Here is a 27,864-nt window from a genome sequence, read left to right on the forward strand (position 1 = left end):
TTTGCATTTTAATGAGGGAAATAAGTATTTGACCCCTCTGCAAAAGATGACTTACTACTTGGTGGTAAAACCCTTTTTGGCAATCACAGAGGTCAGACGTTTCTTGTAGTTGGCCACCAGGTTTGCACACATCTCAGGAGGGATTTTGTCTCACTCCTCTTTGCAGATCTTCTCCAAGTGATTAAGGTTTCGAGGCTGACGTTTGGCAACTCGAACCTTCAGCTCCCTCCACAGATTTTCTATGGGATTAAGGTCAGGAGACTGGCTAGGCCACTCCAGGACCTTAATGTGCTTCTTCTTGAGCCACTCCTGTTGCCTTGGCTGTGTGTTTTGGGTCATTGTCATGCTGGAATACCCATCCACGACCCATTTTCAATGCCCTGGCTGAGGGAAGGAGGTTCTCACCCAAGATTTGACGGTACATGGCCCCGTCCATCGTCCCTTTGATGCGGTAAAGTTGTCCTGTCCCCTTAGCAGAAAAACACCCCCAAAGCATAATGTTTCCACCTCCATGTTTGACGGTGGGGATGGTGTTCTTGGGGTCATAGGCAGCATTCCTCCTCCTCCAAACACGACAAGTTGAGTTGATGCCAAAGAGCTCCATTTTGGTCTCATCTGACTACAACACTTTCACCCAGTTGTCCTCTGAATCATTCAGATGTTCATTGGCAAACTTCAGACGTGCTTTCTTGAGCAGGGGGACCTTGCGGGCGCTGCAGGATTTCAGTCCTTCACGGCGTAGTGTGTTACCAACTGTTTTCTTAGTGACTATGGTCCCAGCTGCCTTGAGATCATTAACAAGATCCTCCCGTGTAGTTCTGGGCTGATTCCTCACCGTTCTCATGATCATTGCAACTCCACGAGGTGAGATCTTGCATGGAGCCCCAGGCCGAGGGAGATTGACAGTTCATTTGTGTTTTTTCCATTTGCGAATTATCGCACCAACTGTTGTCACCTTCTCACCAAGCTGCTTGGCGATGGTCTTGTAGCCCATTCCAGCCTTGTGTAGGTCTACAATCTTGTCCCTGACATCCTTGGAGAGCTCTTTAGTCTTGGCCATGGTGGAGAGTTTGGAATCTGATTGATTGCTTCTGTGAACAGGTGTCTTTTATACAGGTAACAAGCTGAGATTAGGAGCACTCCCTTTAAGAGTGTGCTCCTAATCTCAGCTCGTTACCTGTATAAAAGACACCTGGGAGCCAGAAATCTTTCTGATTGAGAGGGGGTCAAATACTTATTTCCCTCATTAAAATGCAAATCAATTTATAACATTTTTGACATACGTGTTTCTGTTTTTTGTTATTCTGTCTCTAACTGTTCAAATAAACCTACCATTAAAATTATAGACTGATAATTTCTTTGTCAGTGGGCAAACGTACAAAATCAGTAGAGGATCAAATACTTTTTTCCCTCACTGTAGTGTAGCGTAGTGTATGGTAGTGTATAATGGTGGTGTGTAGTAGTGTAGTGTATAATGGTGTAGTGCATTGTATAGTGTAGTATACAGTGTATAGTAGTATAGTGTATAGTAGTGTACAGTGGTGTGGTATATAGTAGTGTAATGTACAGTGTAGTGTATAGTAGCGTATATTGGTGGTGTATAGTGGTGTATAGTAGTATAGTAATGTACTAGCTTTTGCCTGGGGGTAAAAACATCAATCCTTTCTGATGTTGGTCAAGGTATGAGCAGATACCAATGATTTCAGTGGTTCAGGCGGCAGGATCTGCACAAGGCAAAGTTTGACTTGTTCCATCACTGTTGCACATTTTCCTCGGATTCACCTTTCCACGCTTTAGCACCGCATCCTTCGCAAGCAGCTGACACAAAGCCTAATATCGCCATGGACTGATAACACTGGTCAACACACGTTTTCTGGCATAAGGTATTCCAACGGGTTTAAAGTAAATTTGGGGTGCCTATTCCAAATCTGGCATCAGTTTTTGTCTATCACATCAGGTTTTTGAGATATCAAATATTGCATTTTCAATAAAAACTGCAGAAGAGAAATATTAAATAAATGTGGATATCTACATAAAATTATATTATAAACACACTATCCTAAAAACACAGCACCATATTTTAACACTAAAGCAGTCACTGACTCGCAACAACTTGCAATCATAAGTGACAGAGTTAAATTGGGGTAAAATCAATGAAAATGGGGTATGCCGATAGCATAAAATGAGATGTGATAGAGCAAATCTGAGATCAGATTTGGAATCAGCACCCTGAAATTAGTCTAGAACAGCTGCAAAAGTCCTGGCCAGAAAAAGAAGTATTTTTTGTTGTTGACCAGTGTTATATAATTATAATCCGATCTCCAGTTGGTAAGTTAAAGCTGCTGTTCCAGTCTGGGTTGTTTCTTCTTCTTTGCTGCAGCTGAGTGACGGACTTGCCTCTAAGGCACCGTTTTTTGTTATGTTGAGGTTCCTCAGCCCGTGCTGCTGCATTGACTGTGCAGTCTCTGACCTTGTCTCCACGCACGCTGTTCAGGATTTTCCTCAGCCCGTGCTTCTACAGCAGTCACTTTGCAGTCTCTGACCTTGTCTCCACGCACGCTGATCTGGAGTATCATCAGCGACCTATAGAATTACTTTGATAGGTTAGTGTGGTGTATGCACGTCGCATCTCTTTCGCACCGTACGTAGCCAACCGGGCAAATCGGAGGTTCCCTTAAAAAAACCTTATCTTTAGGGAGGTGGTGGGCAAAAGTCAGCGTGCCCTAAAAGCGTTATCTGTGCAGGTTTATAAAAAGCACACACACAGACAAAGATCCCCCCTATAGCCTTTAACAGACGGCTAGGGCAAGTGCTGTTAGCGTGTAGCAGCGCTGGCAGGGCACACAAGGGGGTGGGTGGCCAGCACCACGCCCAGCCGCCTTTGTCTCCCCGGGTAATAATTTGAGGCTGAGTCGACCTAGGGGAGGCCCAGGACCGGTTGTTCACTGGTGGTGGTGGCCGTGAAGGTGGAATCCAACTTGGGTCTCTGCAGAGTTCGTAGGGCAGCGTAGCGCTATCCACTACACCACCACCGCTCCCCATACAAACACAAACATACACACACAGCTACACAGACACACACAACAACCGCCATTCGCCACTAAGTGGCGGTGACGTCACCACGACGCTTGTGCCAGGCCATGTGCACCTTGAGGCTACGTGAAGTGTCCAACGCCCGCTGGCAGGTCACGGGGCAGACCCAGCAGGTGTCACGGGTCGACTGACTGAGATGACCGAGATGACTGGCTGATCCACCACCTGTGCCCCCTACTGTGCCAACTTGCTGTGCTTTAGCCACCCGGCGCTCCGCTCGTTGTTGTGAGCGTCGCTCCTCCGCCCTCTGTTGTTGTTGGAGGGCGACTGCCTCCAACTGCCCAGTAGTGTCCTTCACGAGCCTCCTCCACAGAGGCCGATCTTGACACCGCTGGTACCGCTCCCCATACATATACACACCCACACAGCTACACAGACACACACAAAAATACACACAGCTCCACACACACAGCTACACACAAAGACACACAGCTGCACACACTGTCAGCGTTGTACGATGTTCGAGCGCGGATGAAAGGTGCGATTGTCAGTTTCCTTTATGACACGTGGGAATGTTTTGGGGCAACAAAATTCATCTGAACTTAGAGCCTCCATAGAGGCCTGTTTAGAATGAGAGGCCCATATAGAACCAGCGACCCAAAGACTCGAATAGAACCAGAGACTCGAATAGAACCAGAGACCCATATAGAACCAGAAACCCACAGAGACTAATTTAGAACCAGAGACCGACAGAAACTCCTATAGAACCAGAGACCCACAGAGACCCACATAGAACCAGACAGACCCCATAGAGACCGAGCAGCAGCAGCAGAAGGCATGAGAATCTTTATTGAGACTGCAGGCAGAGGAAATCCGAAGAGCTATCAAGCTCTTTTGCATCGCACATTTCAAGTAAGGGGGTCACGCACGGCGGGGGTGTTCAGAACGTGACTCAAACATCGGCGCATCAGCAAAGCGTCGCGCTAACGAACTACAACTTCAACAACAACCGCCGTTCACCACTCGGTGGCGGTGACGGCACCACGGCGCTCGTGCCAGGCTAGGTGCACGTTAGAAGCACTCACGTGAAGTGGCAGGTCACGGGACAGACGATGCAGGTGCCCATGGGTTGACTGCCGTGCCAGGCTAGGTGCAGCAGGTGGTCACGTGACAGACCCTGCAGGTGCCCATGGGTTGTGCCAGGCTAGGTGCACATCAAGGAACAGACCCAGCAGGTGCCATGGGTTGTACTGCTGCTGTGCCAGGCTAGGTGCATGAGGTCACGGTATAGATCCAGCAGGTGCCATGGGTTGACTGCTGCTGTGCCAGGCTAGGTGCAGGAGGAGGTCACGTGACAGACCCTGCAGGTGCCATGGGTTGACCGACTGAGATGACCAGCAGACGGCAACTGCCCCAACAAAGACAAAGATCCCCCGTGTAGCCTGAACAGACTGTAGGGGCAAGTGCTGTTAGTGGCGAGTAGCAGCAGCAGCGCCTATGAAGGCTACCGGCACTGTGTCACACACAGAGGGGGTGGGTGGCCAGCACCACGCCCGGCCGCCTTTGTCTCTCCCCCAGTGCTAGCGATGTTTACTACACGCCATGGCACCGGGTACTCATTTAAGGCCGAGTCGACCTAGGGGAGGCTCGCTGTCACCGGTGTTGGTGGTCGTGAGCGGGAATCGAACCTCGGGCCTCTGCAGGATTCGTAGCGCAGCGTAGCGCTAACCGGAGCGCCACCGCTCCCCACACAGATACACGCCACACACGTACACACGCCCACCCCCCCACGCACCCATCCGCATGTACACAGCCGCACCCATGCTCACGCATGTCCAGATGCTCACACACCCACGCTTCCGCACGCCCGCACTCCCACACACTCACACGCTCGCACGCTCACACACTCACATGCTCACACACTCATGCGTACACACCCACGCACACACCCACGCGCCCGCACTCATACGCACTCACATGCTCACACATGCCCCCACGCACGCACGCACCCGCACGCATCCATCCGCATGTACTCACGCATGTCCAGATGCTCACACACTCACGCACTCACGCGTACACACCCACGCACACTCACACACGCACGCTCCGGTAGATTCCTCGACTCCACCGATGATGATCTACCCCCTCCCCCGGGTTGCGCGTCTCCCCCCTCAGTATCCAAACAGCTTCAGCGGCAGCTTGAGGAGTCTGCTAAAGAAGACGCCGGGAGGTTTGGGAGTCAGCGTCTGATGCAGATCGGGAGGCGCTAGCAGCAAGCGGCAGCATGAAAAGACCGACACAAACTTAGAAACAGCAGCGTCAACATCCTCGTGATGATGATGACGATTGTCTCCACTCGTAGCGCTGCGTAGCTCAGTTTAGTTTGGTCTGTGGGTCTCTGTGTGTCTCTGTGTATATCTGTGGGTCTCTGTGTGTGTCTATAGGTCTATCTATATGGGTCTCTATGTATCTATATGGGTCTCTGGGTCTCTATATGGGGATCTGGGTCTCTCTATGAGTCTCCTATACATGTGTGTAGTGCGGTAAAATACGCGGTGCGCACGCAGTCGACCGAGAGCATTTGAGGGCTAAGCAGGTGCACGCATGCAACATGGAGTTGTGCGTGCAACATGGAGTTGCGCGAGCAAACCGCCATCTAATTAACGAGAGAAACACGGTGCAACCGAGGTCGAGCGGGTACATGGAATGCGACCTGAGGTTGCTGCCAAAGAGGATGATTGATGGGGCCAACTGGCGACGGCTTATCGGCAGATTGAGAGGAAGCACTTCAGGCCTCGGCATGAGCGGGGAGATGCAAGCTGGGGCGTGCGCGAGCTCAGGGTTAGTCGCTGAGTGAAGACATCTCGCCGCGGCCGCTCCAGGTCAGAGGTCGCAACCGGGTACCCGATTACCCGTACCCTACCCGATACCCGGCTACCCGTACCCGGCCGGGTACGGGTACCCGTTTGCGACCCTGGTGCGGCCGGGTACGGGTAGACCGTGAGTCACTGGTGAGTCACCGTTTGTCACTCATTTCCCAACGTCTTGTCTCTTCTCACAATTCAAGTTCCTAGAATCAACCCAACCGCGCCTGCAACATGGCTTCATCCCAGAGGTCGCAATCGGGTACCCGATACCAGAGGTGGGACAAAGTCATTGTTATGCAAGTCCAAGTCGAGTCGCAAGTCATCAAATTCATGACTCGAGTCTGACTCGAGTCCAAGTCACATGACTCGAGTCCACATCTCATAGGTGGGACAAAGTCATTGTTATGCAAGTCCAAGTCGAGTCGCAAGTCATCAAATTCATGACTCGAGTCTGACTCGAGTCCAAGTCACATGACTCGAGTCTGACTCGAGTCCAAGTCACATGACTCGAGTCCACACCTCTGCCCGATACTCGTACCCTACCCGAAACCCGGCCGGGTACGGTACGGGTAAGGAATCAAAACCCGTTTGCGACCTCTGCTCCAGGGACAGCGGTGGAGATGTAGAATTGCTGTGTGCAAAGCCTCTGTGTGGAGAAGCTGCTGATAGCTGAGCTGCTATGTGTAGGTTAGGTGAGGTGTAACGTAGATAAGAGTGGGGAACAGGTTAGCAAGAAGTGACCGTTTCGATAGCGATAGGTGTGCCTACGACTGGTGCAGAAATGGGTTAATAAAGTGTAAGCATATTCTTGGTTCTTTCGGTAAACAATAAAATTCTCACGACGTTTCGATTGCAACACAAGCCATCAGCATCACACCTGATCACACCTGATGATGATTGCTTGTGTTGCAATCGAAACGTCGTGAGAATTTTATTGTTTTATTATTTCCCTTCTACGTGATAAACTTTACCGAAAAACCAAGAATTTGAATCCCTGCAGCCGCGAAAGCTTTAAATCGAAAAAAGTGTAAGCAGGCGACTTGTTACAACGTGTCAGTCCGAGTGATTAACAAGACACCACACACACACGTACAGTATTTGGCTGCTGCTATGTCCGCACGATGACATCAGCCACTACTAAAACTAAACTTTGTTTTATACTGGTAGGAACCTCCTGGTTACACCAGCCCACAGGGGATTATTGTGTCCGTCCGTCGTGCATCCAAAAATGTGAGGGGTGGGGCTGGGTGGAGAGGGGAGGGTGGGGAGGGGAGGGTGGGGAGGGTGGGGAGCGGCTGGGTGGTTAGGGTGGGGAGGGGCTGGGTGGGGAGGGAGGGGCTGGGTGGGAAGGGGAGGGTGGGGTGGTGCTGGGTGGGGAGGGGCTGGTCACCCCGTGGTGCCCTTATAAAACTCAACGTTTAACCTACTCACGCCGGCTTGTGCCCGCCCTCACAGTCGGGCATATTTGCGGAATACACCACGCCCTTGCCATTGACCCTGCAGGCCATTGACCGAGTAACCCAACGTTCCTACCAGCTCCCTCCGCAGTAGGAATGTGTTATTTGTACCAGGTGTAAGGCCTCACTGAGTAGCTGTGTAGGTCTTTATCAGAAGCAGCCACCTGGCCATCAACACTCAATGTTAGCAGCTCAATCGAGTGGCTGATATCATCATCACGTTGACATTCATAGCAGTAACCAAATACTTAGAACGCGTAGAGATACCTAGATACCCTTAAGAGACACGTAGAGATACTGTACATAGAGAGGCATGGAGATACATACAGACCCAGAGAGATACATAGAGACCCACAGAGATACCTAGATAACCGTTGGGAGACAGAGAATCATGAAAATACATACAGACCCATAGAGACCCACAGAAATGCAGAGACACAGAGACCCAGATAGACCCATAGACTAAAGTAAACTACCTGATGACATGAGCTTGTGTTGTGTCCGAAACGTCGTGATTTATTTTGTTTTATTTTCTACCCACGTGACTTTACCGAAAGAACCAAGAATATGAATCCCTGCAGTCACGAAAGCTTCAAATCTAGATACAAACAAGTAGCAGTTATGCCCGGAAGATAGGCACAGCAAACACGTACACCAAGCTCTCAAGGCAAATGGATATTCTGATTCTTAAGTTTTTTTGGTAAAGTCACGTAGTTAAAAAATTAATAAAAGTACGATTGCTGTATCACTTGATATGGCAATTGCTGTATCACTTGATACAGCAATCGTGCTGTGACGGTTCCACCTGAAGACGGATGCTTGTGTTGCCTCCAAAACGTCGTGATTTTTATTATTTTATTTTTACTTTTATTAATTTTAATTTTTTACTTACATGACTTTATCGAAAAAACCTAAGAATATGAATCTTTGCAGTCACGAAAGCTTCAAATCTAGAATGGATATTCTGACTACACAATCTGCAAAGCCATCACCCCAATTGTGAGGAAGGAGCCATCTGAGGATCCACCATCATCATCAGCACCATCACCATCACCAGCACCATCATCACCAGCATCATCACCAGCATCATCATCACCATCATCAGCACCATCACCATCATCAGCACCATCACCGTCATCACCATCACCAGCATCATCATCACCATCATCACTAGCACCATCACCACCATCACCAGCACCGTCATTACCAGCACCGTCATCACCAGCACCACCACCATCATCACCGTCACCACCACCATCATCATCACCATCACCATCACCAGCACCATCATCACCAGCATCATCACCAGCATCATCATCACCATCATCAGCACCATCACCATCATCAGCACCATCACCGTCATCACCATCACCAGCATCATCATCACCATCATCACTAGCACCATCACCACCATCCCCAGCACCGTCATTACCAGCACCGTCATCACCAGCACCACCACCATCATCACCGTCACCACCACCATCATCATCACCATCACCACCACCACCGTCACCACCGTCACCACCACCATCATCACCATCATCACCATCACCATCATCACCAGCACCATCATCACCACCACCATCACCAGCATCATCATCACCATCATCATCACCATCATCACCACCATCACCATCATCAGCACCATCACCACCATCACCAGCACCGTCATCACCAGCATCATCACTAGCACCAGCACCATCACCACCACCATCACCAGCACCGTCATTACCAGCACCACCACCATCATTGCTATCACCATCACCACGACCGTGACCACCATCACCACCATCATTGTTGTTATCATCATCACCATAATCCTTACCCAAAAATGGCTCTGGCCCATATTCCTAGCTGGCTTACGGCTTTAAGATCATCACCACCATCAGCACCATCAACACCATCACCACCATCAGCACCATCAGCACCATCCTTGGCTGGTTCCGTGACAATCTCGGAGCGTCCGTGCCATCCGTCCCTGTCACTGCGTTGAGTGGAGATTGCAGCAGCAGCAGCAGTGGCAGTGGCATGGCCATCTGCTAACACAGATATCCATGAACATGTTTTTTGGTTCATAGATGTTCCAGTCGGGGTGGGGTCAGAGAGTTCAGAATATGTATACACTCACCCACTCAACTCACCCACACATTCACCCACACACTCACCCACACACTCACTCACCCACTCACTCAGCCACCTCTCACACTCACCCAGCCGCACACTCACTCACACACTCACCCACTCACTCACCCACTCACTCAGCCACCTCTCATACTCACCCAGCCGCAACACTCACTCACACACTCACCCACACACTCACCCACTCAACTCACCCAGACACTCACCCACACACTCATTCACTCAGCCACACACTCATTCACTCAGCCACCCACTCACTCAGCCACCTCCGATTAGCACGGATGGCTCTGTACGGTGCCAAAGAAGTTCAACATACATAATCTACTATACACTACTATGCACTACACTACTATACACTACTGTGCACTACACTACTATACACCACACCGTACCTACTGACGCTCACTCACCGTGTGCGAACGTCTCCTGTCCACTCCTCCTCTCGCTCCCTGTGGAGTGGAGTTCCGAGGCTCGTGATGAGTCACTCCCCTGCTGAGGAATGGGGGGAACGAACGCAGTGACGGAATCTTCAGGATCAGTGTGTAGACTGCGAGGTGGAGGAATCCAAAGAGTTATAAAGCTCTTTGTTCACAGATGGGCCGGTAGGGGTCACAGGGTGAGAACGTTACGTAGGTGGCTAGTCATAGGTGTGTGGGTCAGTGGGTGGGTGAGTGGGTGGGTGAGTGGGTTGGTGGGTGAATGGGTGGGTGAATGGGTGGGTGAGTGGGTGGGTGAGTGGGTGGGTGGGTGAATGGGTGGGTGAGTGGGTGAATGGGTGGGTGGATGAATGAGTGGGTGGGTGGGTTGGTGAATAGGTGGGTGAATGAGTGGGTGGGTGGGTGGGTGAATGAGTGGGTGGGTGGGTGAATGAATGGGTGGGTGAATGAGTGGGTGGGTGGGTGAATGGGTGGGTGAATGAGTGGGTGGGTGAATGAGTGGGTGGGTGAATAAGTGGGTGGGTGAATAAGTGGGTGGGTGAATAAGTGGGTTGGTGAATTGAGTGGGTGGGTGAATTGAGTGGGTGGGTGGGTGACTGAGTGGGTGGGTGAATAAGTGGGTGGGTGAATGGGTGAGTGGGTGGGTGAATGGGTGAGTGGGTGGGTGAATGGGTGAGTGAATGGGTGGGTGAATGAGTGGGTGGGTGTATAAGTGGGTTGGTGAATAAGTGGGTGGGTGAGCGAGTGGGTGGGTGAATGGGTGGGTGAATGAGTGGGTGGGTGAATGAGTGGGTGGGTGAATGGGTGGGTGAATGAGTGGGTGGTTTGGGTGGGTGAATGAGTGGGTGGGTGAATGAGTGGGTGGGTGAATAAGTGGGTTGGTGAATTGAGTGGGTGGGTGGGTGAATGAGTGGGTGGGTGAATGAGTGGGTGGGTGAATGAGTGGGTGGGTGAATGAGTGGGTGGGTGAATGAGTGGGTGGGTGAATAAGTGGGTGGGTGAATAAGTGGGTGGGTGAATGGCTGAGTGGGTGAGCGAGTGGGTGGGTGAATGGGTGAGTGAATGGGTGGGTGGGTGAATGAATGGGTGAATGAATGGGTGAATGAATGGGTGAATGAATGGGTGAATGAATGGGTGAATGAATGGGTGAATGAATGGGTGAATGAATGGGTGAATGAATGGGTGAATGAATGGGTGAATGAATGGGTGAATGAATGGGTGAATGGATTGGTGGGTGAATGAGTGACTGAATGGGTGGGTTGGTGTACGTTGAACCGTGCGTAGCCAACCGCGCTAAATCAGAAGTGCGAGGGGGAAGACAACAGACTACAACCACAACAACAAGCGTCAGTTCTAAAGAAACGAGTTTCAATCTCGATTGAAAAGTGCACAGCACACTTTATGCGGCTGGACGGGCGTGGTGCTGGCCACTCACCCTCTGTGTGTGCCACAGTGCCGGTAGCCTTCATAGGCACGGCTATTCACTAACAGCACTTTCCCCTGCAGTCTGTTGGAGTCTTTATATGGGAGATCTTTGTATGTTTTGTATGTGTGCATCTGTGTATGTGTGCATCTGTGTGTATGTGTGCGTATCTCTCTGTATCTGTATATCTGTGTGTATTTATCTGTATGTATCTATTATGTATTTGTGTATGTATCTCCGTGTGTGTCTCTCTGTATCTGTGCATCTCTGTATGTACCTCTCTGTATCCGTGTGTATCTCCGTGTGTATCTGTGTATTTGTATGTATCTCTGTATGTGCCTCACCGTATCTGTATGTATCTCCGTGTGTATTTGTGTATTTGTATGTATATCTGTGTATATCTCTCTATCTGTGTGTATCTGTGTATTTGTATGTATCTCTGTGTATGTGTCTTTGTATGGGCGGTGGCCATTCCGCCCCTGGTGCTGTTGTAACTCGCTACTCAGTAACAGCTTGTTAAGAGGCATGAGATGGGGGGGGATGTGTGTTCTTTGTGAACACAGCGTGAAGGGGAAATCCTGGTGGGGCTAGTCACGAGTTTGGTTTCACTATCGACAACACACACCATTGTGTGATGTGTGGGGAACATCAGAAATGGATGCCTCTTGTTTGTAAGAGAGAGCGGTAGTGTAGACATATGCTGCCTTATAAAGGGCAGCGCACTTCAATAGGGATTAACGTTTGTACGGCTATTTTAATACTCACAATAAACAGGGAGGACAACATCAAAGGGCTCGCATCATGCACACGCACTATGTACGTTGACTCAGTAATCTCCCCGCCCTCCACTTTGCGCAAGAGCGTAGAATCGTGGTCACCACATCTACGCCTCGATATAAGGAACGAAACAGCAAGAGACTTCTCCACAAATCTGGCTATCGCCTGATGAAGCTGGTTGTAATTACTGGCGAAACGTCGCGCTCAGATTGTGAATGTTGTGGCTTGGCTCTCCAACATACTGGTGTGATGTACTAGTATACTATACACTACACTACTATACACTACTATACACTACATTATACACTACACTACACACTACACTACTATACACTACACCACTATACACTACACTATACACTACTATACACTACAGTATACACTACACTACTATACACTACACCATACACTACACTATACACTACAGTATACACTACTATACACTACACTATACACTACACCATACACTACACTAGACTATACACTACACTATACACTACACTACTATACACTACACTATACACTACTCTACACTAGTGCTGTATTAGTGACGATTTGGCACGTTCTGTTCATGTGACAACCCTTACTAGTTGGCTGTGTCGGGTGGTGACGGGTTATGTTTCCTGACCTGTCGGTTTTCACCGCCACCATCGCCACCGCCACTATCACCACCACCTTCAACGCCGCCTTAACATCTCTTAGCCACCATGGCACCCATCATCATCATCATTGCTCCTCCGTTTGAATTCACGTTGCTTATCACTTTGACGTGGCTGATGGTGAAGGTTGTACCAACCGTTAAAGCTCTGCCATTGTCATCATCCTCGTCATCATGTTCATCACTCCTCCTTCGTTTCAATTCACGTTGCATCTCCTCGTCATCCTCCTCCTCATCATCATCATCAGACTCCTCTTCAAGACAGTCCGTCTCCTGAAGCAAAAAGCAGAACGAACTTAATACATTATCGACGTACGTGTGTGTGTGTGTACGTTGAACATTTTGGTGCATGTACGTAGCCAACCGTGCTAACCGCAGGTGTGTGGGTGAGTGTGTGGGTGGGTGAGTGGGTGGGTGAGTGGGTGAGTGTGTGGGTGAGTGTGTGGGTGAGTGTGTGGGTGAGTGGCTGAGTGAGTCGGTGGGTGAGTGGGTGGGTGGGTGTGTGGGTGAGTGGCTGAGTGACTAGGTGAATGGATGGGTGGGTGAGTGTGTGAGTAGGTGGGTGAGTGGGTGAGTAAGTGGCTGAGTGACTAGGTGAATGGGTGGGTGAGTGTGTGAGTAGGTGGGTGAGTGGGTGAGTGAGTAGGTGGATGGATGGGTGAGTGAGTGTGTGGGTGAGTGGCTGAGTGACTAGGTGAATGGATGGGTGGGTGAGTGTGTGAGTAGGTGGGTGAGTGGGTGAGTGAGTGGCTGAGTGACTAGGTGAATGGGTGGGTGAGTGTGTGAGTAGGTGGGTGAGTGGGTGAGTGAGTAGGTGGATGAATGGGTGGGTGAGTGAATAGGTGGATGAATGGGTGGGTGAGTGGGTGAGTGTGTGGGTGAGTGGCTGAGTAGGTGGGTGAATGGGTGGGTGAGTGTGTGAGTAGGTGGGTGAGTGGGTGAGTGAGTAGGTGGATGGATGGGTGGGTGAGTGTGTGAGTAGGTAGGTGAGTGGCTGAGTGAGTAGGTGGATGGATGGGTGGGTGAGTGTGTGAGTAGGTGGGTGAGTGAGTAGGTGGATGAATGGGTGGGTGAGTGTGTGAGTAGGTGAGTGAGTGTGTGGGTGAGTGGCTGAGTGACTAGGTGGATGAATGGGTGGGTGAGTGTGTGAGTAGGTGGGTGAGTGGGTAGGTGGGTGAGTGGGTGAGTAGGTGTGTGGGTGAGTGAGTGGGTGGTTAAGTGGGTGGATGTGTCTTGAACTTCTTTGGCACCATACTTAGTCAAATGTGCTAACCGGAGGTGTAGGTGGTAATAACAACAAACTAACCACAACAACAAACAGTTCTAGATAAATTAGTTTGTCAGTCCTAGATGATGATTTAAAAGTGCATCATAGCTCCCCAGCGGTTTCCTAAAATCTAATGGGAAGAGCGTTCCAGACGGTAACATCATTAACATCACCGCCACCACCATCATCATCACCACCACCACCACTATCATGTACGTACAGTTAACTTATTTGGCACCGTACATAAGCCAACCGCAGAAATTTGAGGTGCGGGGGAAGGCCAACAAGCTAAACACAAAGCAGTTATAAATAGAAGGGAAGTAATAAAATAATAAAAATAAAACATAATAAAATAATTCTCACGATGTTTCGGCCACAACGCAAGCAGCCGTCCTCAGGTGAAGAACAGGTCTGTCGGAAAGACAGCGTCTGAATGACAGACCTGTTCTTCACCTGAGGACGGCTGCTTGCGTTGTGGCCGAAACGTCATGAGAATTGTATTTTATTATGTTTTATTTTTATTATTTTATTATGTTTTATAATTTTATTGTGTTTTCTTTTTATAATTTTATTATGTTTTATTATTTTAGTATGTTTTATTATTTTAAAATGTTTCATTTTTATTATTTTATTATTTCCCTTCTACGTGATGACTTTACCGAAAGAACCAAGAAGATGAATCCCTGCAGTCACGAAAGTTTTAAATCGAAATCAGTTCTAAATAAATTAGTTGTAAATTTAGTATAGTTGTGTAGTGTATAGCAGTGTAGTGTATAAATACTACACACTGCACTGCACTACACCACTATACGCAACACTACTATACACCGCACACATACACTACACACACGTCTGCATTAACCACACATTGTGGTATAAAATGCCCCCCCCACCCCCCGATAATGTGTAACAGCTCCAACCCCGAGCTATGTGACGCTGCCTTTGATGTTTGCGCTGGTTAAACATTTATTTTTAAAAATTACCGATCCGTCAATTTGGCAATTCCGATTCGAAAAGGCGGAGATGGGCAAGAAACTACAACCGCCATTCGCCACCAAGTGGCGGTGACATCACCACGGCGCCTGTGCCAGGCTAGGTACACGTTAAGGCCATGTGAAGTGTCGAACGCCCGTTGGCACGAGATCACGGGACAGACCCTACATGTGCCCATGGGTTGTGCCAGGCTAGGTGCACGAGGAGGTCACGAGACAGACCATGCAGGTGTCATGGTTTCTACTGCTGTGTCAGGCTCAGTGCACGAGGAGGAGGTCACGGGACAGGCCCTGCAGGTGCCATGGGTCAACTAAGATGCATCACCTGTGCTCCCTTGCAGTGCCAACTTAGCTGTGTTTAAAGCCACCCGGCGCTCCGCTCGTTGTCGCGAGGGAAGTCACACAAAAAACAAAAATCCCCCGTATAGCCTTAACAGACTGTCGTGGCAAGTGCTGTTAATGAGTCACAGCGCCTATGATGGCCAGCACTGCGGCACACGAGGGGGTGGGTGGCCAGCACTAAGCCCGACCGCCTTTGTCTCCCCAGTGGCGATGTTTACTACACTACACCACTGCACCAGGTACTCATTTGAGGCTGAGTCGACCTGAGGGGAGGCCCAGGAACCGGTTCGGATAATCGCTATCACAGGTGTTGGTGGCCTTGTGCGGGAATTGAACTCGGGGTCGCCAGCATCGTGGCATTAACCACGACACCACCGCTCCCTACACACTCACACTCACAGCTCACTCACTCACACTCACAGCTCACTCACTCACACTCACAGCTCACTCACTCACACTCACACACACAGCTCACTCACTCACACTCACACACAGCTCACTCACTCACACTGACACACACATCTCACTCACACTGATATCGTCGGTGACTGCAGATGCGAGATTTCCTGAGCCCGTTCCGTTCTCTGAAGAAAGTTACCAATGGAAGAAAAAAAAAATCACAATCCAGATTGGTGGTCGTCCTTCAGTTGGCGTGAGCACGGAACCGAGATACAAGGCAGCAACAATAACTGAATTTACCACAGAGACCATATACCCATATGGAGACTCTTAGATACCCATATAGAGACCCATATAGATACAGAGAGATACATAGAGACTGATAGTGGTGGTGGTGATAGTGGAGGTGGTATTGATCGTGGTGGTAGTCGTGATGGTAGTGAAAGTGGCAGTGGTGATGGTGGTGATGATAGTGATGGTGGTGATGGTGGTGATGGTAGTGATGGTGGTAATGGTGGTAATGGTGGTGATGGTGGTGATGGTAGTGATAGTGGCGATAGTGGTGGTGGTAGTAATGGTAGTGATAGTAGTGATGGTAGTGATGGTGGAAATAGTGGTGGTGGTAGTAATGGTAGTGATGGTAGTAATGGTGGTGATAGTAGTGATGGTGGTGATAGTGGTGGTGATGGTAGTGATAGTGGTGATGGTAGTGATGGTGGTGATGGTACCGTGCACTCGGGAGCCATCCAGCGCCTCCACGTAGATGATGAACATGCAGGGGTGGGACTTGAGGTCAACGCCGCACTCACGGAATTTCATTGTCCCCGCGGCTTCCCACGTGTGCTTGTCTTTTACACACGCACGCAGTGGACGTAGTGGTGGTGGTGATGGTGGCGGTGATGGTGGCAGTGATGGTGGTGGCGATGGTGGCAGTGATGGTGGCAGTGATGGTGGTGGTGATGGCGGCGGTGATGGTGGTGGTGATGGTGGCGGTGATGGTGGTGGTGATGGCGGCAGTGGCTCGGGATGAGCGGGGAGATGCAAGCTGGGGCGTGCGCGAGCTCAGGGTTCGTCGTTGAGTGAAGACATCTCGCCGCGGCCGCTCCAGGGCAGAGGTCGCAACCGGGTACCCGATACCCGTACCCTACCCGATACCCGGCTACCCGTACCCGGCCGGGTACGGGTAGCCGTTTGCGACCCTGGTGTGGCCGGGTACGGGTAGACCGTGAGTCACTGGTGAGTAACCATTTGTCACTCATTTCCCAACGTCTTGTCTCTTCTCACAATTCAAGTTCCTAGAATCAACCCACCCGCCCCTGCAACATGGCTTCATCCCAGAGGTCGCAATTGGGTACCCGATACCCGTTTTCAACCCTGGTTCGGCCGGGTACGGGTACGGGTAGGCCGTGAGTCACCGTTTGTCACTCATTTCGGGTAGGGTACGGGTAGGGAACGAGTACCCATTCGGGTACGGGTACAGGTGTAGTGATACGCGCTGGGGTAGCGATCAGGTGCCAGCGCGTTGTGATTGGATGTGTGGGTGGTGACGCGCGCTGACGGTGAGGGATCAGGGGTCAGCGCGGGTTGTGTGGTGTTGATTGGCTGGGTGCCGGTGACGTGCTGGTGTGGGAGTGATCGAGTGGCAGCGCGGCGTGATTGGTTGGTGAGTGAAAACACGCGTTGGGGAAAAAGGATCGTAGAGATAGCGCGTTGTGATTGGTTCACTAACAAGCGATGCTCGCATCGAGGTCCGCATCCGCTCCGTCTCCCGGGAGGAACGACTATATAAGGGGATGCGCACAGGCGCACGGGGAGAGTGTAACCAGCGAAGACTGAAGACGGGAGGAAGAGCCAGGGCCCTGCGGTACCTAGTCCCGCTGTCCTGCGAGGACCGGGACTCTGTGTAACCCAGAGGCGGGGGTAGTGTGAGCAGGCAGTGTCAGCATGCCGAGTGTGTAGCCGGGGCCTAGAGTCTACACGAGACGAGTGATATGGGTGTAGCCAGAGGCGTAGGGTCTACACGAGACGGGTCTACACGAGAAGAGTCTACACGAGACGAGTCTACACAAGAAGAGTCTACACGAGACGAGTGAGGCGTGTGTAGCCAGAGGCTTGGAGTCTACACGAGTTCAGTACGGTGTGTTATAAGAAGAACAGAGGTTACGAGTTGTACCGGTGTCTGGTGACCGTACGCGGAAGAATAGAGACTACACGTTGTATCGAGATAAGCGAAGATTTAATAAAAGAAGTGTGTTACCCGTCAAGGAGTTTCCTGCCGTCATTTCCAATACTTCACAGGTACCCATTTGCGACCCTGGTGCGGCCGGGTACGGGTAAGGAATCAAAACCCGTTTGCGACCTCTGCTCCAGGGGCAGCGGTGGAGATGTAGAATTACTGTGTGCAAGCCTCTGTGTGGAGAAGCTGCTGATAGCTGAGCTGCTATGTGCAGGTTAGGTGAGGTGTAACGTAGATAAGAGTGGGGAACAGGTTAGCAAGAAGTGACCGTGTAGATAGCGATGGGTGTGCCTAAGACTGGTGTAGAAATGGGTTAATGTAGTGTAAGCATATTCTTGGTTCTTTTGGTAAACAATAAAATTCTCACGACGTTTCGATTGCAACACAAGCAAGCATCATCACACCTCATCACACCTGATGATGATTGCTTGTGTTGCAATCGAAACGCCATTGACCCTGGCCATTGACTGAACCGAACGTTCCTACCAGCTCCCTCCACAGGAATGTGTTATTCAGGCAGACCTTGCTTAGCGCGACCCTCCCGTAGAACGCCATGTCGTTATAGCATCCCTGGAGAGCATTGTTATGTAATTGTCACGAACCGATTCTCAGCAAGCCCTGACCCAGTTTAAGAGAACCCCAGTTTAATCATAGGTAGCTGGAGCCTAGATTAGAACCAAGGATCTTGGCAGTGCCCACTCGGCATCTCTGAACTCTCAAGTCACCTGGCCACCTCCGCGAGATACGGAAACCAACGTCGGTCCTGTCACCGTGGACTAGCAGTGGCTGCTTATTTGTTTTGTGGAGGAAATTTACTGCGATGTTATTCTTTGAGTGACAAAGATGAATTTAACATATATTGAATTAATATTGCCATCATTTTGTTGTGTGTGTACACAGTTGTGTTCAGGCACGAAGGCTGATTGTCCCCAGGGACAATACAGAGCGAGTCCTGGTCTGTGCTGTCTACTCTGCGATGCCGGTAAGTTTCTTATTCTATTGGGGCCTCACGGTGGCTAGGAGATGTAAGCTACCTCACCTTGTATACAGAAGGGTGTGGGTTCCATTGCGACCATGACGCCAGCTGTATATTTGGAGTTGGCATGTCTCTCTCCCCGTGGTCGCGTGCATTTTTCTCCGGGTCCTCCGGTTTTTCCCCTTTACATTTATAATCAACGTCACGTGTTGAGTATTTGGCTGCTTTATACATTTCTAGATAAGCCACTTCGTTGGTCCATCATGTGGCCAGGTCATCAATTAAATGGTGGCTTCGGGGGGGGAGGGAAGGGGGCGCTAGATTTAATAAAAACGCCAGATGACACAATTCTTTAAAATAGATTCGTTTTGCACATTCTTGCATAACATTGCTTTCAGGTGTTTTGTATGTTTTTTTCGTGTTTAAATTGTTGGTTACTATATGAAATTGCATAACCATATCCTACTGTAAAAAGTTACTTATTTACTGGACCATACTTACCACTCCAATCCCGAAATCTGCATGGGGTGATGTACCTCATGCTACTCGCCTCAATCTCCTAGGAACCTTCAAGATTGAAGACTGCTCAACGGAGGGCGGGTATGCCCACTGCCTGTCCTGCAGCGATGGCAAGTACACTGATGGGGACAACCAAGAACCCTGGTGCTTAACCTGCACAGTCTGCGGCCAAAGTGAGTTCCAGTACCGAGAGGTGAAAGTTATTTTGCCCCACTCAATTATGAAATTCTGACTGCAGAGTATCTGACCTAACTCGACCACCTCCATCACACTTGTGTCCTTGCGTTTCTGAACAAATGCCCTTTTTTGTTCCTGGCAGATGAAGTCATCCAGCGAGATTGCAAAGCGACACAAAATAGGAAGTGCGTCTGCGATGCTGGATTCTACCGACCAAAAAACGGCGACCCCTGCCAGGAGAAATCACGTGAGAGCCCAGAATAATTTACCAATTAAAATTGTGATTGTGTTTTTTCTTCTTGGTTCTTTCGGTAAAGTCCCGTAGAATGTAAATAATAAAAATAAAACATAATAAAATACAATTCTCACGTTTCGGCCACAACGCAAGCAGCCGTCCTCAGGTGAAGAACAGGTCTGTCGGAAAGACAGCGTCTGAATGAACACCACCAGGCTTGGCAGCATATATTTAAGCTGGGTTAGAGGGGGAAGGGCGCCTTGACAAAGAAATTTGCATATCAAGAGGAATTTTGCATATTTATGGGAAATGCAGATATGGGATTAGTCACTACTTGTGGAATGCGTAGGAGGTGGGAGGGGGGGGTTTCAAAGTCATAATATGCCCGTGTATTATGCAGGATTAGCAGCATCAAAGGGAAGGAGTAGGGTTAGCAGTAAAAAAGGTGTAATAAAAGTCTCCGTCAGGCACTGCTGGTCTCCGCTTGTCTTTATTTAGGTTCTTCTCCGCACCCCGCTTGTCTCCTCCTCGGACCAGCATCGTCTCCTCCCGCGTGCTGCGCACGCTCCCTCTCGGGTGCCGCGCACGCTCCTCCGTTAGCTCCTCCACTCCCGCACTCCGCACACCGCTGACCGACAGCGTGCTGAGGTCCTTCGGCCACGTGGCCGATGGCGCGGATCTTTCCTCACCACCCAACGTGGCTCAGCCTCTTAACTTCCCCGACTGCCCTGATCTCTTCCGGGCTCCCACTTATATCCATTCCCCCCCCCCCCCCCACGTGACCCTGACTCCTCCCCTTCCGGATCGTCAGATCCGACCTTCCCATACTACCCCGCTGGCTCCGCCCCCATTCACCTCGCTTCCCATTGGAGCTGAGGTGAATGGTGGCCCCTCCCACACGCCCCGCAGACCAGGCTCCGCCCCCCAATACCCCGGGCCGTGTGATTGGACCAGAGCCTAGTAACAACCCCATTTACGCTCGCATTACACATGTATAAGGCCCCACTGCACTGTGTAGCTATTTTTCAGAAGCGCACCTGCCCATCACATGTGATAGCAGCTCAACCAAGTGGTGGATATCATCACCATCACGTCGAAATGTATATCAGCAGCAAAATACTCTAAATGCATAGAGATACATAGAGACCCATAGAGATAGAGACCCATAGACTAAAATATATTTTACCAGGTAAGGCCCACTGAGCTATGCAGATTTTTTTCAGAAGCTACCTGCCCATCACACGTGATAGCCCAACGAAGTGGCTGATATTATCATCATGTTTTTCTAGCAGCAGTCAAATACTGTGAACATGAGGGAAAAACCGGAGTTAGACCCGGAGGAAAAAACCACGCGACCACGGGGAGAGACACGTAAACTCTAAATATACAGCAAGCGTCAAGGTCGGTATAGGATCCACAACTCCTTGTATACCAGGCGAGGGAGTTAACATCTCCTTGCCACCGCGGCGAGATGGAGAACGGTTTCATACGCTGGTGCAGCCCCAACAATGCCTGATTCACAAATGGCCCCTCCTTTTTAAACGGGCATGTTTTTCTGTGCATGTGTGTGTGCGTTTTTCACAGTTTTCCAAGCATCTGATGGAGCCAACCTCCTGATTGCCATCAGCGGTGCTGTTGGCGGCGTGTGTCTTTTAGTCGCAGCACTGATTTGTTATTTCCTGATGAGGAAATACTGGAGACGCGGTAAGTACCTCCCGATTTGCGCGGTTGGCTACGTACGGTGCAAAAGAAGTTCAATATACATACTACACTGCTATACATTACACTATACACTAAATCACTATACACTGCACTGCTACACACTAAACTACTATACACACTACACTATACACTAGACATTAAACGATACACTACAAGTCTGCGCAGACTTGTCGCAAATCGCCTTGGTGTCGGTAGCAGTCGTTACGCGTTTGTGGATATGAGTTTATGTCGTTACTGTGGGTGTTTAACTGACTCAGAAAGGTCATAAAATTTGGGGCTCCCCACCCCTAAATGGCATAATCCAATTGCACAAACCACAACAGCAGCAGAAGCAGATGACGCGGATACCCGATGCACAAATGGAAGATTAAAAACTCTCCAGTGGTAGTGTGGCTACCGTTGGTCATCCAGAGCAGGGAGCGTAGTACAATATTTGATGACGCAATAACGCCCCGATCCACAAATATGAAGTTAGACATCATCATGGCGATGATGATACTACTCCACTTGCTATGCCTGACGCGGTTATCTGCTGGGCTTGACCACCTGCATGTGACATTATTGTAGTCGTTGTGTGCTTTGCATCTACACCGGCCGTACGACCCAAGATCGTCGCTTGTGCACCACCGTCTCCGATTAGTAAGAACGGTTCTGGCGATGTTTCTCTGCATCGTTTCGATTTACCGCAGCTCTCGTGCGTCGTTTTATCCCGCAGGTGCAACCAACTGACTATTCAAGATATAACATACCCGTCACGGGTAAGTAAATTTTTTTTACTTGTCGGTATTCGGAAAGAGACACGTTTTGGAGATGCTCGTGTGAAGAGCAAATTTCGCCAATGTTGGCTCGATGAATATCGTACGCGCAACGGCTGTCAGATGCCTTCTAAAGCTTTAGAGAAGTTCTCTCTCTCATCTCTTTTTCTGATGACTTTATTTAATCGCTTTAGCTCTCATCGCTTTATCTCTCGTCATTCTATCTCTCTCTCTCTCATCACTTTCTCTTTCTCTCTTGATGCAGCAGTTCCAAATTCATTTCGCGGACGGCCAAAAAAAAATTGCGGATCGCCAAGTTCTCAACATTCGATTCGGTCGTCTGAACCTCTTACCACCGGCCCCCCAACAAAAAAAGGCGGCCATTTTTTGACAATAACGTTTGTGACAAGAGTTTCACCCACTCAAACGCATTTCCCCTTTGCAGAGGAACACCTCATGGAAATCTACAAGGCTCGCGCTGACAGCTCAGCGGTGGCCTTCGTGAACGTGATGAGGAACGCCGGTCTTCCGGAAAGAGTCATTGAAAGGATCCAGCACGACTACAAAAACGTGGAGGAGCAAAACTACAAGATGTTGTTTGAGTGGTTGCAGGTGATGGGTAGGAAAGACACATGTGCCGCCCTTCTAAAGGCTATGGATGAGTGCCGTTTGCACAAGCTGAGCGAGGACTGCCAGAACAAGTTTGACGAAATAATTGAACGGAAAGGTCTTAAAAAATGCGCCAAAAATGATGATGACGACGAAGATGGTTAAAAGGGTGAGGTGTATTGCACAGAATAAACTAAACAAGAGAAAGCACAAACTTACATCTCTCTTTAGCTGTGAAGCTGAACCAAAGCACCATTTTGGAGTGGGTGTGTTACGTGGTGTTGGAGGGAAAAAAAGCGGAGGACCCGCGAGGAAAAAATCCATGTGACCACCACGGGGTGAGAGACACGCATTAAAAATATACACCAGCAGGCGTCAGGGGGTCGGGATAGAACCCACGACCTCTTGCATACCAGGCAAGGTAGTAAACGTCTCCCAGCCACCGCGTCTTGAGGCAAAGTTCAAAGTTCATTTATTAGGTATAGCCCTGTGAGCCATTCGGCTCTTGAATCGGGTGCAACCGCAACAAACAAAAAAATGAACAAGAAAACATCTTAAAGTGACTATGTGCAAACAGAGGCCGCAGTTTACACGAGCTACTCACCATTGTGGTGGTAGGGCAATGGGGCTAAACTGTACTGATCAGCCGTAATGAAGGTGAAACCGGCATGAGCACCGTTGCACATCGGAGCAACATGTAGGAGGCTTTCGCGACAAATATCATTCGTAATAAAGGAATTTTTCGTGGGTTAGATGGCGTAAATATAAATGTGGTCTCGTTAAACACCGCCGCCACCACCTGACAGCCAATTGGTAAGGGGTTAGTTGTGTCAACACAATTCTGGCAAATGTCCCAATGAAGCTGTTGGTTGTTGTAATGACTGGTAAAACGTCACACACCAGCTAACTCTTATTGTAAAAAGTTGTTGTGCATTTACTACTCTCCAACACACACAACAACCGGTTTAGTGCACCAAACTAAGTAAACTAAATTGGCCGCGTTCTGTTTAACACGACACAAACCCCCTCACTTGAATGCCAGTGTGTTGATCGGTGGTGGCGGTAGTGGGTTCAAGCATTTATATTTAACATGATATAATCCAAAAAAAAAATACCTTTACTATGCAGGAATATATTTGTGTCGCCGAAACTGCAATGGGCGTGCACAGGTTAGCAAGTCGCACGCGCGGATGCAGGCGTGCGGGTGGGATTGACCCTGGGCAGTCCCTCCACCATCATTCCCATCAGGGGCAGTTATAAAATGAGGCGTACTTTGTGGGAAACTTAGCATAAGTCCTTGCGTACATTGAATTTATTTGGGCATCGTATGTAGTCAACCACGCTAATCGGGAGGTGGCGGGCGGGCGGGCAGGGACAAACCGACCTTTTAGCAAGACGTCACGTTGATCGATTTCCAGCAGAACATCGCACAAAAATAAAAACCTCGCTATTCAACATTCCAGTTTTACAGAAACAATTTTTTTTAATAATAATCGATTTTTTATACTTGCCCCCCTGACGACTTGGATTTGATTGGCCACGATTGGTCTAAAGGACACAGCCACGATGAACTTCTTTGGCGGCGTATGGAGCCAAACCGTGCTAAAAATAGGGAAAAACTACAAACACGAAGAGCAGTTCTAAAGGTCTACCCGAAACAAACGTTCAATATGACGACTCCAAAACTGGTGAAGTTGAATAAATCGGTGGCGTGCAGCTTATTGCGGCCCCAGTGTGCATCCAGTCTGCAGTTGCCATGTTGCCTCACTGCCACAACATTTAAGGTCAAAACATTCTCCCCCTTTTTAAATCTGGGAACTCGGAGAGGGTGTGTGGCCCGGAGATGTTAACTGCCTCGCCTGGAATACAGGAGGTCCCCGCGGGTTCGATCCCGACCCTGACGATGATACTCTTAGGTTTTTTCGGTAAAGTCACGTAGGTAAAAAATTTAATTAAAAGTGAATAAAAGTAACAATGGAAATAAAATAAAATAATAAATCACGACATTTCGGAGGCAACACAAGTCTCCGTCATCAGGTGGGACCGTCACAGCCAGATTTGCTGTATCAATACATATCAATACATCAATATCAATACATCAAATCTGGCTGGATGATTGTCTATCATTTGTGATGGCCAGGGTGCTTCTGAAACTGTTAACTAAGCATGTACAAAAATCGAATACAGGCAAGCCCTCGCGTATCGCGCAATCGTGTGGAACACCGATTCGTTGCGAGCACTCTTTTGTCCTGGAGATTATTTAAACCAATAATGTTTAAGAAACTAAAAGACGAGGAAATAAAAAAATCTACAAATCTCTTACGAACGAGGAAACGTCCCCCCCACCCCGGCCCCCATCATTCACTCAGCCAAAGAGAGTGAGGCATGACTTCAGAGCCAACCAGAACCCCACTACCACCCCCACCACTATTTGATTATCACGATTTGTGGTAGCGATTGTGTATTAGTACAGTTAGAATGCACATAAGAGTACAGTACATATGTAATAATAATGAAAACAATTCTTATTCATGAGATTAGTTTCCTACCTGTATTATTATTGGCACTTACCGATAGCCCACATCGAAGCCCTCGTATACAAATCGCTTGTACGAGATAAATAACGCCAAGTTGGAACGCTATGCCCCACGTACACAATGGATGCCACGGTGGCTAGGAAGATGTTAATTCCATCACCTGGTATGTAGGAAGTCGTGGGTTCGATCCCGTGACCATGACACCTGCTGTATATTTGGAGTTTGCGTGTGTCTCTCTCCCCATGGTAGTCGCATGGATTTTTCTCCGGGTCCTCTGGGTTTTCCCTTCACATTTATAAACATGCGTTACTAAGACTATTTGGCTACTGTAAATTTCCATGTGATGACAAGCCACTTCGTTGAGCTGCTAGCGTTTCTTATGGCAGGTCGCTTCTGAAAAAGCTCGGTAGTGCCTTACTTGGTAAAATAAGAAATAGTTTATAGTTTAGTTTATAGCAACCCTGCAACCCCCCCCCCCCCCCATTAGCGCCGATTTCAGTTAGCGCTCCCATCTCACGGGAACGATGAGCGAATGCGTCGAGTAGCAGCACTAAGCGAGGTCTACTGAAGCCGCACACTTAAGAAATAATGTCGTTGGAAACACGCTAATCCCCACACTCACAACGGTATAGTGACACCCTGTTAGTGCCGATCTCGGCTCGCGCTCACTTCTCCTGTAAGGAACAAACACCTTTGCGAGTAGCGGTGCTAAGCGAGGTCTGCCTGTAATCCAGACATTTTTAAATCCTTTATATTAAGTTCACTTGCTTGCTTGCACGCTTACGACCGTGCAAATCGTTTTTTAACCCACTTCCCGTGATCCAATCGAGTTGACATTTTGCACACCGACTCGTACGTGACAATTTATTTTCGTGAATTTTTTTTTCCAAAATTTGACACTTTTTAGGAATTTTTTTTTTCATATTTAATTTAAAATACCAATGTGATAAAAATGAAACTCTTACTCAAGAAAAACAGAAATGAATAATAAAATGAAACCGATGGCACGCATATAAAGGATTTATAGTGAAAAACGTTGTTTTTATGGGTTAATTTTTTTTTATCCAAAAAAAAAAACCTCATCCGCGATATTTACATTGTAATTTATGTCAAAATCTGTGTGCGCCGGTTCATTCGCAAATCGGATCAACCGCACGCGCGGATAATCGAGAGCCTTACTGTATTTTGTTTGAGAGCGATAACCCGATCGTGATGGATAAAACACGAACGCTTCACGTGATGGTCAATGTCGCATGATTTAAATGTCGGCAGATGCTCTCTAGAAGATGGTAATTGCTTGCGTGCAAGATTTAAAAAAAAATGTATCGCATCGTGTATCACATTCAGCAATTTCGATTTAAAGCTTTCGTGACTGCAGGGATTCATCTTCTTGGTTCTTTTGGTAAAATCACGTAGAAGGGAAATTATAAAAATAAAACATAATAAAATACAATTCTCACGACGTTTCGGCCACAACGCAAGCAGCGGTCCTCAGGTGAAGAACAGGTCTGTCATTCAGATGCTGTCTTTCTGACAGACCTGTTCTTCACCTGACGGCTGCTTGCGTTGTGGCCGAAACGTCGTGAGAATGATTTTATTGTTTTATTTTTATTATTTTATTATTTCCCTTCTACGTGACTTTACCGAAAGAACCAAGAAGATGAATCCCTGCAGTCACGAAAGATCTAAATCGAAATGTCCCCAACATCTTCCGTGGAGTGTCCGGATATCGATTCGAGGAGGGCTAGATCTGGCAATGCCAATTGTGCACAACTACTAGCTCAGATGAGGACACAGTCGATGCACAGGCAATGTAAATCAAGCATAGCTCTCAACCCATGCGGTTTACCCGTATTCTTGTACAGGGAAATTGAGTTTTCGGGTCCATACGGTGCACAGCTGTGCCAATACGGGCAAAAAAAAGTGTATTTAATTGTGTTTCTCCCTTGTGATGCAACTTTGTAGGATGAACGTTGAGATGTATAAAGGGCACGGGGTGACCAATAAGGTTTGAATTGGTCTATAATAACTGATAAGTGCTTCAATCTTGATTTGAAGCTTTCGTATTCATACTCTTCTGTTCTTTCGGTAAAGGCACGTAGGTATAAAATAAAATAAATCACGACGCTTGTGTTGCGCCCGAAACGTCGTGATTTATTTTAATTTATACCTACATGACTTTTCTGAAAGAACCGAAGAGTATGATAAGTGTTTTTTTTTAAGTTAGATGATTAAGACTATTTGGCCACTGCGAGATATTTCTATTTGAAGAATCCACTCGGCTGCGACCATTCAAGATAGCCACCT

General features: G+C 48.6%; 2 protein-coding genes across 2 annotated transcripts in view; one reads left to right on the forward strand and one right to left on the reverse strand.

Annotated features, from left to right (window-relative positions):
• LOC144953821 (tumor necrosis factor receptor superfamily member 23-like) overlaps positions 1-27,047 on the forward strand; it is a 35,703-nt gene extending 8,656 nt beyond the window's left edge. Inside the window, exons 2-7 of the mRNA XM_078884472.1 lie at positions 18,928-19,009; positions 19,567-19,695; positions 19,842-19,946; positions 21,519-21,638; positions 22,372-22,414; positions 22,857-27,047. Coding sequence (XP_078740598.1) covers positions 18,928-19,009; positions 19,567-19,695; positions 19,842-19,946; positions 21,519-21,638; positions 22,372-22,385 — 450 coding nt within the window. The 3' untranslated portion in view covers positions 22,386-22,414; positions 22,857-27,047. The remainder of the gene's footprint in view (positions 1-18,927; positions 19,010-19,566; positions 19,696-19,841; positions 19,947-21,518; positions 21,639-22,371; positions 22,415-22,856) is intronic.
• On the reverse strand, positions 5,205-16,614 carry LOC144953823 (uncharacterized). The gene is made up of 5 exons (XM_078884473.1): positions 16,520-16,614; positions 15,924-15,976; positions 12,930-13,064; positions 9,907-9,985; positions 5,205-5,299 (listed from the first exon to the last, which is right to left on the reverse strand). Exons 1-5 carry the CDS (start codon positions 16,608-16,610, stop codon positions 5,205-5,207), a joined length of 453 nt encoding a protein of 150 aa, XP_078740599.1. The 5' UTR covers positions 16,611-16,614.
• Positions 27,048-27,864: the final 817 nt, after the last annotated feature.

The sequence above is a fragment of the Lampetra fluviatilis genome, assembly GCF_964198595.1.
Source record: "Lampetra fluviatilis chromosome 45 unlocalized genomic scaffold, kcLamFluv1.1 SUPER_45_unloc_2, whole genome shotgun sequence".
Taxonomy (NCBI): domain Eukaryota; kingdom Metazoa; phylum Chordata; class Hyperoartia; order Petromyzontiformes; family Petromyzontidae; genus Lampetra; species Lampetra fluviatilis.